General features: G+C 37.6%; 1 protein-coding gene across 1 annotated transcript in view; it reads left to right on the top strand.

Annotated features, from left to right (window-relative positions):
- Cfap47 (cilia and flagella associated protein 47) overlaps positions 1–13,405 on the top strand; it is a 307,853-nt gene that overhangs the window by 106,414 nt on the left and 188,034 nt on the right. Inside the window, 2 exon segments of the mRNA XM_057760135.1 lie at positions 4,824–4,924; positions 12,031–12,186. Of these exon segments, the coding sequence (XP_057616118.1) occupies positions 4,824–4,924; positions 12,031–12,186 (257 nt within the window).

Genomic DNA, 13,405 nt, shown 5'->3' with positions numbered 1-13,405 from the left:
CCTATATACATTAAATTTTTAAGTGAACTACACAATCACAATACCTTAATCAATATCAGAAATATGTGTACATATAATAAAATTGACCTTAAATTAATATCAGTATACCAAGATTTATATCAATGCAAATTATTCACATCTATATCATCTCCCCCTTTAAATGTAAAAGAGCATTTATAAGCAATATATGGGAACATGGGCGCAGTTTTTTCTCTTCAAACTGCTTCCTGCTGAATGGGGGTGCTGTTATTCGAGTATTTTATGGGATAACCTGTCTGCTAGGTTCATTCATCTCAGTTGGCAGTTGAGCGAAGCAATTTTTTAAGGGTGTTCACAGCAACCCTTCAGGAGGGTGTGGTCTATCATACCATATTGGGATCGAAGAAGCAATCCATAGAGTCTCATTCTCTGTGAAAAGAAAAGAAGAATCTCTTTTCCAGAGTATCATATCCTTAGATCCAAATTCTGAAGTCAAGGTATTTTGAAAATATCTATCTTGGATTAGTTCAGCAACATTTATAAACAAATATCTTTTAGCAGCTGTTGCTCCTTCCTCAGCATTCAAACAATTCAAACAGAGCATAATAGCATATAGTATCAAGATTCTCATTTTTTTTCCATCTTTGTGCAGCTTTATTTTAACCTCTATTTCGTTTACTTTTACTTTTATTTTATATTTTCTGTACATCTTCCTCCTGGCATAACTCTTTAGACCAGGCTGTCCTTGAACTCACAGAGATCCGTCTGTCTCTGCCTCCCAGGCATTGGGATTAAAGGCCTGTGCTATCACACCTTGAAGTCACAGAGGCCAATCTCCCTCTGCCTCCAAAGTGTTGGGATTAAAGGTGTGTACTACCACACCCAACTACTTTCTTTCTTCCTTATTTTCCTTTTTTTTTGTTTTTTTTTACTTTTAAGAACTTTAACATTTAGCCTGCATATATTTTTAAGTACACTGTAAATCATTTAAAGGTTTTCTTTGTATTTGAATCTCTCTTTACTGTATCTCTCTGTTTTTCTGACCACACGAGCCTTTAAATTACTGAGCAATATGGGTAGGATTAAAGCCGTGGCTTTGCCAGCTAGATCCAGCCCATTCCTTAGCTTTCCAGCCTCATGGCTGAGGTACCGGCTGTAGCCATGTTTATCACCACAACTCTGTGGCGTTTCAAGGTCCTTGCCAGCAAACAAGCTACAACACTCAAATGCTCTCTCTGTAGCTGATCTCCTGCCTCAAAGAGTCAGAGTTTGCCCTGGCAGGATGGCCCACAAAGCCAGCATTTTAAAACGGCACAACTTTTTTCCTGCTATGGCTGAAAATAAACAAGCATGCAGTCAGCTTTTCATCAACACCGTTCAAGTGTTCATGGCAGAACCTCTTAATGAGCTTCGGGTTTTGTAGCTAAAGCTGAGTCAGGAAGCCTCTCTTAGATGAGAGTGCTTGCTTGCCTCTAGCAAGCAGAGCAGACCCAGGAAATTGCTGCTACCAAGAAAAAATGCTTTACTCTATTCTTTCCCAAGCTTTCTCAGGCTTTCTATGGATATAGTTGTCCACATGTTGGGGGCCATTCTGTAGTGGGGAGCTGCGGGCTGTGTTCCTGCCGCCCCAGCTCCTGGTTGCCTAGCTAGCTTATGCCCCAAAATAACAACATACAAACTGTATTCTTTTAAACACTGCTTGGCCCATTAGCTCTAGCCCTTACTGGCTAATTCTCACAGGAGACCCTGCAGCACAAGCTGATGGTGCCTGCGCTCCCTTTCTGGGGTCCTTGAGGTCTGCCCGGTAGGCAGCCACTCACCACTCTGAGTGGGTAGCCTTAGTGTAGGAGCAGGAAGCCATTCCTCAGCAAAGAACCTTGCAGACAAGGCAGGCTTGGAGGGCGTGTGGGGGTTGTGTGTAGGAAAGAAAGACCTGCAGCAGGAGCTGGGGGAGGCGGATTTGTGTTCTCTTCCAGGATGGCCACCCCGGGATAGCACACACTCACCCGTCCAGATGGAACTCCTTAGCACCTACACAGGGACCCTGGTATCCCAGTGAGCCAGGGACAAAAGGAAGAACATGGCAGGCAGGGCGGGGTCCAGAAGAGCATAGCAGACCCTGCAGCCCAAGCTGAAGGTGCCCTTGCTCCCTTGTGGGGGACCTTGAGGCCTGCCCGGTAGGCAGGCACTCACCACTCTGGGTTGGTAGCCTTAGTGTAGGAGCAGGAAAATTGTTCTTGAGCAGAGGACCTAGCAGATAACAGGGCAGGCTTGGGAGGGGAGCTGGGGGGCTGGGTCCTGTGTAAGAAAAGGGGCCCTGCAGCAGGAGCTGGGGGAAGGGGGTTTGTGTTCTCTTCCGGGACAGTCCGACCCTGGATAGCACACACTCACCCGTCCAGATTGAACTCCTCAGAACCTAAAAAGGGACGCCTGGTAGCCCAATGAGCCAGGGACAAAAGGAAGAACGTGGCAGGCAGGGCGGGGTCCAGAAGAGCACAGCAGACCCTGCAGCCCAAGCTGAAGGTACCCTAGCTCCCTTGCTGGGGACCTTGAGGCCTGCTTGGTAGTCAGGCACTCACCACTCTGCGTGGGTAGCCTTAGTGTAGGAGGGGTAAAATTGTTCTTGAGCAGAGGACCTAGCAGACAGCAGGGCAGTCTTGCGGGGGGGGGGGGGGGGGGGGGGCTGGGCGACTGGGTCCTGTGTAAGAAAAGGGGCCCTGCAGCAGGAGCTGGGAGAGGGGGGTTTGTGCTCTCTTCTGGGACAGTCTGCCCCTGGATAGCACACACTCACCTGTCCAGATGGAACTCCTCAGCACCTAAACAGGGACCCATCATCTTTCTTTATTCAAGTAGATATTTCCTAGCTCAACTATTTTTTAAACCTTCCTAACTATAGACAATATGTGATTTTTTTCCTAGGTGCCTATGATAAAAGGTTTGGACAAAACCTTCACACTAAAACTAGGTAGTTCTTACCCTTTTGTCCTTCACTCTGAGAATTTACAGCTTGTTAAATAGGACTGTTTCTAGAGAGTTTTATCTTGAACTATTCTGATGTGAATGAAACTTAATCAGAAAAATACAAAATCATATCATAGTACTTAATATTGTAACAGTTCCTCTGCTATTAGAAAGCAAAAATATATTGTAATTACTCGACATTTATCTCAGAGATTGAACGAGAAATATCAACATTACTTATGTTTGGGTATTAATAAGTACAGTACTAGTATTGCCAAAAGAAGCTTACTTTATTTTTTAATCTATCTATAATAATATAAATGAATAAAATGTCTGTTTTCATCTACAACCTTATCTGATTTTTATACTATTTGTTTCTTGGACGAATGCAACTAACTCCCTATTTGTATTATTCCTTTTTTTTTTATCCCAAACTTTCATTGATTTTTCTCTATTCCAGTTAACATCTAAAGTTAAATACTATGATCCTCAACAAGCTTGTTTTAAAATAGGAAAAAGTAAACTGTATACTTATTTAAGCTTTGTTCTTGGAATAAAATCATTTTCTTAATCAGAGAGTTTCAAGTGATAGTTCTCCTTTTGTTTGTTCATCTATTGCTTTTCTTTGGTAGCAATGACCACAAATAAGCATTTTTTTTGTATATTATAGAAATGTTCCTAGAAAAAATAAAACAGGATAGAAGACACAAATGTAGTGGTGATCACATCAAATATACAAGATTTAAAAGTAAAAGTTTGAGCCTCAATCTAATTCTCTGGTATTGTATGGAAATGAGGTGCCACCATACATTTTATACTTTTCTTATTTTATTGAGATAGAAACCTGGTAATTAAAAATCCAATAAAATATAGATGGAGGGTTATGAACCTGACCCTAACAGCAACCCCTAAGTTCTGGTTTTGAGTGCCTGTAGCTGGATCTTCATTTAGAAGATAGTAACATACCCGTACATGGTATCTCTGTGCATGAGAGCACTAAGGCAGAGCATCCATAACATTTGCCTCACTATTGTTTTTCCTTCTATAATTATAATCAGTATGAGAACAAGATTTATCATTATCATTTCTATGATGACGATGATCGTAATATTGATGACTTTATGCTGTTTAATATTGAAAATTTTTAGTGTAAGTAAATTGTGTTAATTTCAACTCTAAAATTCCAAAATATATGGACTTTTGTTAGTTTTGCTTTTGATTGGCTCATATTCATTTTAAATATTTTATCTTTTCATAAATATAATTATCTGTTATATCATGTCATTTGGTATTAGCCATTCTTCATAACTTACACTTCTAAACCCATCTCCTTCCCTTTGCCCACTGGTCTCCTTCCATTTTACAGTTTCCTATTTTTAAACACACTCACCCAAACACACATGACATTATGTATACATAAATTCTGTATTTCACAGATGAGGACAGATTTTTTAAAATGCTCTATTATCTATTCAGTATCTTTGCTGATATAAAGAGTACATCTGTAAACATGGGTAGTATGGAAGTATCTGGTGTGTTGATGTAGAGTGCTTTGTAAAGTATATGGGGGTTCTATAGTTGTGTCCTATGCCAATACTACTTTTAAGAACTTTGGTACTGGTTTACATGGTAATTTGAAGCTTGTACAGTTAACCTATCTCTTTTCTGGAGTATATTTTATAGTGACACTTGTAAACTCTTAAGATATAAGTTTGCAGACTTTTAAGATATTCCTGTTGGTTACCAAAAATAAGATAAGAGCAAAGAATAAATGATAAATAATTTTTGTTTCCAACATTAAAGGCATTTGGAAGAATTAGAATATATTGTCTTTACTACATGTAAAATAATTGTTTTATTGATAAAAATATTTTCACATTTAGGTTTTCACTTCCAGTTACAGCAACAGCAGAAAATTGCATTCTTACTATTTATCTGTATTTGGCAGTTCATCTGGACAAACATAAAGTTATTTTAAAGAATGGTAAGTTGTTTATGACTGATTCCATTCATTCTCTATTCAGGTTCTTGTTAACTAAATCTAACATCTTAAAATATACTGTATTTAAACTTAACAAAAACCCATGTTGCATAATGGTAAAATATTTGCCTATCATGTACAAAGTACTAGTGTCATAGCCAGAATCTGGAAAAAGTAATTTTACACAGGTTTTTCAAACATTTATTGCTGCCCAAAGCAATGTTTGTTATTGATGATAGACTCTAAGCATATCTTTTTGCGTAAATTTGACACTGTATCTGAATATGTACAGATAATAGATTGAGCCTTATGTAAGTCAGATGAAGTATTATACCTGGATGTTTGTAATGACTTTATACAATTTATGATGATATTTGTGTTAGCCTTGACAAATGACAATGTTAAACAGTTTTTTTTTTGAATAGAGAGGAATATTGCAAATGCATAGCAGTGTGACAAGGAGGAGCAGCAGTCTGTGCAGTGTCAAGTCCATAAATTTCAATTCCAAGTTAGCCATTTTTACCATTTTAATCAGTTATATTATTCACTTTGCCTCTGTAAATGTTAGTCAAACTTCTTAAATATACTTGGACCCATTCTGTCTCTTCAGAGACTAGAATCTTTGTGACTTTTCAGAAAAAAACAAACAACAGTAGCAAACAGATTATCATGCAGTACAACTACACTGAAATTTAAATATTGAAGCATGTATCAGAATCTATAATTTCTGTTTTTATTCTAGTCATGTAACTAGAAGCCAGTATTCTCTTCTGGCTTAAATTTTGCTTTACGTCCTTCTACTCAGGGTCTAAACTATATTGGTATACTTTCCAGACAATTTCTGCCTCACGCTTACCTGCTTTAGTTGAATTTCCAGCAAAATGTCAGGAAGAAACAAGAAGATTACTTTTCTCAGGAAAACGCCATAGAATAAATGGGCAGATTCAGGTCATTCTTTTCACATTCAGTCTTACTAAATTTACCAGTCATACAAAACCAAAACACTTAGTTTTCTAGCGGTAGGAGGAAAACTTAGAGAACATTGATAAGTACTTTTCCTTCAGCTAAGAAAAATATTTTTGAATGCAGCAGGAAGCAATATTTCACCACTGAGCACAATTAACACTGTTGATTCTTTACCATTTCTCTCCATATTCAAACTTTTTCAAGGATTTTCTCATATAATACTACTGAAGTCTGCTTTATTCTCTTTAAATGTTCCCTCAAACATATTTAATGAAATCATTTTCCTCTGTTCTTTTTAATTCTGTGTATAAGTCAGGTCCACTTTCTTATAATCCGTGTGCTATATATTCAACCTCTAATCAGAGAATAAGAAATTCGAAATACAGGTTCCTTGATTGTGCTTTTCTTTGGATTTCATAAAGGATAGCCAAAATTGCAAGATTGAAATAAAACTCCCATCTGAAAGATTAACATTCTTCTGCATACCCCATGTCTGCAGCTGCAGATAAATTCCATCTGATGTTCAATCCAGAACCCTGAGCACCATTTTAAATTATACCTTTTCTCTAATATTCCATATTTTTTTTGTCCATTTATATTATTTTAATCCCAAATGTCTTTCAAATCCTTTTACTTCAGTTTAGTTCCTGTTGCATACAGTTTTCATGAAGTCAAGGCAGGGTTATAAAGTATTCTTGGGCTCTTGCAGTGCCCCTCCCATTTAGAAACTATGCTTCATACTCTGGTAACAGTGCTATTTATAGATTTAACTTTATTCTTTCATTTCCATACATACAAACTTTCTACATTGGGGCTAGAGACATAGTTTAGAAGCTAAGCACATGTGTTTTTCTGTTGCAAGGCAGAGGGCTGCTTGTTCTTCCCATCTGCCTGGCTAGCTACCCCCAAAACAATCACATAGAAACTGTATTCATTAAAACACGGCTTGGCCCATTAGCTCCAGTTTCTTATTGGCTAATTCTTACATCTTGATTTAACCCATTTCTATTAACCTGTGTGTCGCCACGTGGCTGTGGTTTACTGGGAAAGATTTAGCATGTCTGACTCTGACAGCTCCATGGAGGTGCTCCCTCTCACTGCTTTCTTCCTCCCAACATTCAGTTCTATCTTTTCCGCCTACCTAAGTTCTGCCCTATCATGCCCAAAGCAGTTTCTTTATTCATTAACCAATGAAAGCAACACACAAACAGAAGGACCTCCTACACCATTTTTCTTCCAGAGGACCCATGCTCTGTTCTCAGCAACTATATTGGTGGCTCACAACTTCTAATAACTATAGCTCCAATAATTCTAATGTTTTCTTCTGCCCTCTCGAGGCACCCATACATAGATGCCCAGACAATCTCCCCCACACACAAGTATTTACGTAGCTTGAGTGGTATATACTTATAATCCCAGGACTGGAAAGTCAAGGCAATAAGGTTTCAAAGTCAAGGCTATCTCAATGGCTTTTAAAGTGTCAGGGATAATGAAGTCAATCTCCTCCTTGTGGTTCTTTCTATAGGCAGTTTGTGATTGTTGGAGGAGGGACATGTGCTCCTGTAAGCAAATCTAATTATGTACAGTGGACAAACAAATAAACAAAACCAAAAATATGAAAGGAGAAAGGAGCCTAGCTGAGATGAAGAAGTAGATCAACAGAAAAAGGGGACAAGAAAAGATAATGAGGGCTAACAAGTTAGAAATACATTTTATGCACATATAAATATATTAAATAAAACCCATTATATAATAAAATACTAGCATTTTGAAGTCAACAACAAGGTTCCTATGTCATAACTTAGGTAATGACTTCATTGCAGCAGGCTTTCTTTTTATCCACCTATCACGACACAGAGGTTCATTATTAGTTGTTAATACTCACCTGGAGCCTTACAGAGAGCTGCCTTCAATTGGGAGCTTCCACTATCTGAGAGTTGCATTTACCTGCTCCAGTTCTAGGAAGTTGGTGCCTGCACTGTGGCAGATGTTTTTACTTAGCTTTCTGTTTCTACTTAATGTACCAACTATTCAAGTGCCGGCTATACCGCAGAGCCGCTTAAAGGAGCCATTTCTTTATTTTATTATTATTATTATTATCTTTTTTTTCAGCTATCTTAGGCCCTATGTGGAAATCCAGGCCCCAAGTTGGAACACCAAATGTAACAGGCATTTTCATACCTCAAGCCACCAAATTATGACATGGAGACTTTTTAGTTATGAATGTTCAGCCTTACCTTATGCTTGTCGCATTTGCTCCTATAATTTAATTTAACCTGCTTCTATGTTTTGCTTCAGGGCTTTTTACCTTTCTTTCATTTTGTACTTGCTACTTTTCCTGCTTCTTCCCTATCTGACTACTGGCTGGGAGCTGTCTGTCTGTCCCCTGATTTCTCCCTCTCTCCTTTGTTCTCCTTGTTATCTCTTGAGCCTAGATTCCTCCTACTTATTCTCTCTGCCCATCAGCCCCACCTGTCCCTCTACTGCCTAGCTATTGACAATTCAGCTTTTATTTTATTTTGTTTATTTATTTTAAAAGCAATATTTCCTTATCCTACATACCAATCCCAGTTCCCTCTCTCTCCCCTCCTCCTGTCCCCTACCTTTCTCCCACTCATCCCCCCATCCACAACACAGAGAGGGTAAGGCCCACAATAGGGAATCATTAAAGTCTGTTACATCATCCTACATACCAATCCCAGTTCCCTCTCTCTCTCCTCCTCCTGTCCCCCACCTTCCTCTCCCTCAACGCCCCCATCCACTCCTCAGAGAGGGTAAGGCCCACAATAGGGAGTCATTAAAGTCTGTCATATCACTTGAGGCAGGGCCAAGGCCCTCCCTCCTATGTCTAGGCTGAACAAGGTATCCTTCCAAGGATAACGGGCTCCAAAAAGCCAGTTCAAGCACTAAGGATAAATCCTGGTGCCACTGCCAGTGACCCCACAGACTGCCTAAGCCACACAACTGTCACTCACATTCAGAGTGCCTTGTTTGGTCCTATGCAGTTTCCCCGCTGTTAATCTGGAGTCAGCGAGCTCCCACTAGCTCAGGTCAACTGTTTCTGTGGGTTTCCCCATCATGGTCTTGACCCCTTTACTCGTATTATTGCTCCTCCCTCTCTCTTCGACTGAACTCCAGGAGCCAAGCCCGGTGCTTAACTGTGGATCTCTGCATCTGCTTCCATCAGTTACTGGATGAAGGTTCTATGAAGACACTTAGGGCAGTCATCAATCTGATTACAGGGGAAGGCCAGTTAGGCACCTTCTCTACTATTGCTTAGGATCTTAGCAGGGGTCATCCTTACGGATTCCTGGGAATTTCCCCAGTGCCAGGTTTCTCACTAGCCTCATAATGCCTCCCTCAATCAAGATACTTCTTTCATTGCTCTCCTTCTCTGTCCTTCCCCCATCTCATCCATCCTGTTCTCTCATGTTTTCCTCTCACTTCCTCTCCTCCCCTCAGCCTCCGCTTCTGCCCTCCCTTCTCCCCCACCCTCCACTACACTCCCAATTTTCTCAGGAGGTATTATCTATTTATTTCTCCTTTAGTCCAATCAGTTGCTGTAGGTAGACAAGATGAAACAGCAATATTTCCTTATATAATTAAACCAATACAACATAAACCAAAACAACAGACATTTACATAATTAAACATTCTCAATAAACAAATGTAACACATCTTTACATAGTTAATGTAGTATTCCACAATTAATTACACTGTATATTTAGGTAATAATAAGCTTCTATGAGTTTTTTACTCTATGTATTTTTTTGATAATTTTTTAGTGATTAGAAAATTGTCTCCATTAGACACTATGTCTCCATTAGACACTACCTACAAAGGAAAAGCCATGCTTTTATGTACATAGGATTTTCATTCATCTGCTGTTCCCTCATAACTGTGCCATTTCCCTGTGACATTCCATACTATATTGTGACGTCTCAAGCTTCACATCTGCATTCTTTTGTCATATTTATAAAAACATTTGGGAATGGGACTAATTTCTTTTATGACTCTTCTGTTAAGAATGTTTCGTATAGTACATGACAGATTTAAAACAGGTATTTATCCTGTATTACTTGTATTATATAATGGTTCATTTGCATGATAAGACTCCGAGAAAGCATTGTTATCTGTATATAATCATTACATATGCATAATGTATCAAATAGTATATTCTAACCATTACAAAATTGTTATTTTTTAAAAATAATTTGATTTATATATTTTTTATCCTATGTGCATTTAACATTATGTATCTTGATTCCATTCATTTTTCCTTCCCTTTGCATCTACTCTCTGCCCCTGCACCTCCCCACTAATACAAAATTTAAGGGAAAAATTCCAAACATAGAAAAATTTCAAATCTCCAAAAACTTAAAACATAAAATTTAAAATATCAATAATTTTAAATATAAAATGTAAATGCTGCAGTATGACACAGTAAGTCTTACTGTAGACACCTTTGTCCATAATCTTCACTTGTAAGTGTTCATTGCAAAGAATCATTGGTTTGGTGTGAGGCCTCTAGTTTCTACTACACTATAGGTGCTGAATCCTCACTAGGACTCTTCCTGTGTTGTGGAGATCGTGCAGCTTTCGTTCTGCAAATCAGCCTCCTTCAAGTACTCCAGCAGGTCATTGGGTAGATGTTGGGGCCAGTCAAGTCATAACCCTGTTTGGGTTGATCCGCCAGATGAGAAACGGGGACAACTTTCCTTTGTTTATAACTTTGAGGCTGGGTCTCCCAGCCCTGCACTAATAAGTTGTCTCTCCCACTCTTATGACTACAGGACTAGCACTCTAACCTGCCTCAGACATTGATGTGTGGTTTGGGGTCATCATTCCCCTGGCCTTGCTGCCACAAGACAAATGAGAAACGGGGAGAGAGCTCTCCCATGCTCACAACTTTACGACTGGTTCACCCATACCTGCTGACAGGGTTGGTTCTATTGTGCCACCCTGGTGAGTTACAGGGCCTACTCTCCTGAGTGTTGCTGCTGGTGATGTCAAGGATATCATTCCCACTCTTATGACCTTGGGACCAGCTCTCACATCTGGCCCAGGCATTGATGGATGGTGGGATAGGGGAGACAAAAATCAAGTTTTAGAGAAAATTTTAGTGTGGTCAGATTGGCACTATCGTGTTGTAGAGAGAAGGACAGATAGATAGATAAATGGATGGATGCATAGATAGAAAGATCGATTGATCGATTGATCGATAGATCGATAGATAGATAGATAGATAGATAGATAGATAGATAGATAGATAGATAGATGATAGACAGACAGACAGACAGACAGACAAATAGAGAATGAGAGAATGGGAGACACAGAGAGAGACAGAGACAGATTGAGACTGAGACATTAAGAGTTCCCTGAGACCTATCAGGTACAGTTTCTATGACAAATTATGAATAAGTATGCTATAAAATATTAGGAAGAAACTTGAAATATAACCGCTTATTGATATTTGCTAGTGCTTTTAACGTAATCCTCATAAACCAGGACCTGCAGTTTCCTATTTTAGATAAAATTCTATTCAGAGACGTTGTATAAGATATCCAGAATTTCGTAGCTCGAGATTAGTCCTGTTGCACATATGAGTTCATATTTTTGAACTGTACAGTTTTACTTTTGAGATATATATATATATATATATGTATAGCACTTGCAATATATTTGCCCATATAAAGTTAATTAAATAAATATTATGAGTTTCAGACTCTATATAACATTTCAAAGTGGAATAAGGATTGAAATCTCCGAAATGGTATCAGTTCATAAACAAGAAGTGATTTCATTTTTGATAATCAATTAGGAAAAGTTGTTTTGGTTAGTGACTTTTTTTTGTAATAATTCCAAATATTTGGTGTAATAACATTTAAATTGTTTTATACATTTTTGGCTAAAAATAAGTGTTGTTAATTCTCTAGTACTTTGGCTTGTCTAATAATTCCATTCAGTTTACAAAACCTTACCGGAATTTACACTATTTTAATTTGTCATCTCATATAATAACATGATTGATATTTAGATTTTTTCCTTTGCTATTTTATATGAATTATGGAATACAAATTAAAAAATGTGATATGAAACTTCACACATTTCTGTGACTAATTATGCTCTAATGTCATTTGTAGATAAAGAAGCAACTCTTAAAAAGCCTAGAGGCAGTTTTTTGATTCCTACGGTTCCACGCCGGGATTCCAAATCACTTTCTACACATTTTTTGAAATGGCCATCCATTGCTTCTAAAATTACTGATGCTGACCTTACATGTGGGAACCTATTCGTTGGTACGTGAAAAATGTATAATGCACTTCTTAAATCTAGTCCATTATAATAATCTTTTCAATATCAAAGCATGTATCATGCAATAAATTCATAAAAAGTCACATAGAATTATCACAGTCTTAGGATTCATCTGCTCTGGGTAAGTTTCTCAGTGATTAGCAATAGAAACTCTCTGCCCTTTACAATATTCTTTTTTTTTTTTTTTTTTTTTTGGTTTTTCGAGACAGGGTTTCTCTGTAGCTTTGGTGCCTGTCCTGGAACTAGCTCTTGTAGACCAGGCTGGCCTCGAACTCCCAGAGATCCGCCTGCCTCTGCCTCCCGAGTGCTGGGATTAAAGGCGTGCGCCACCACCGCCTGGCCCTTTACAATATTCTTAATACCTTAATAGTATTGTATATACCAAAATTTGTACCTCCTGATTCCATTCATTAATTAACTGAGTAGAAAACCAAGGAGTAATTGTCTTTTTATAGTTAACTAAATGTTAACTATCCTGTTGATCCCTTATAATATTTTCATAAAATTATAAATACCCTCTGTGTACAGGTTATGAACTGCAGTTTTAAGGGTTTTATTGTATATTTTTTTATCTCGATCCAAGGTAACCAGTCTTAGAAAGTTGTCAGCATAGGTAAACAGGGGAGTTTGATATTATTTGAAATTATCATAAAATATACCTTTCTCTAGATATAGATCATGTGATAAAATTAATTTTTATCCATTGGACAAATAGAGTTTCAATTGTGTCCATCTATGCATTTTTGTAATTGCATTTATAAATACTTTTGAAAGAGTACAACATGCTAACTTTATACTTTTTAAAAATTTCATAATGCAAAATACTTTGTTTAAATGCATACCTAGAGAGAAAGACATTTTGAATATGTAGTTGACATTTTCTTACTGTAATTCTTTCAACTAAAGTATAATTTTGTATAATAAGTAATGCTTAAAAATGTTAATCAGCTTTCCTTATGCAAACAGGAGTAAACAATCATATTTTGAGAATTAGTTGTGAATAAATTTTTGAGAAATATAAAACATCACTCATTTATATATTGAATAAGTATATTTTAAACACTTGAGTATTTGGAAATGATTATATGATTATTTTAAAATATAGTAGATGCAGATGAGTTTACTAAAGAATATGGAATGCTTTGTTGAAGGGGTTTTTATTTGCCTGTTATTAGTAGAGTTAACTAAAAGAATATGCTAATC

This window comes from Chionomys nivalis, chromosome X (genome assembly GCF_950005125.1).
Source record: "Chionomys nivalis chromosome X, mChiNiv1.1, whole genome shotgun sequence".
Taxonomy (NCBI): domain Eukaryota; kingdom Metazoa; phylum Chordata; class Mammalia; order Rodentia; family Cricetidae; genus Chionomys; species Chionomys nivalis.
The sequence above is the reverse complement of the archived record's forward strand: the minus strand, read 5'-3'. Positions and strand labels throughout refer to the sequence as shown.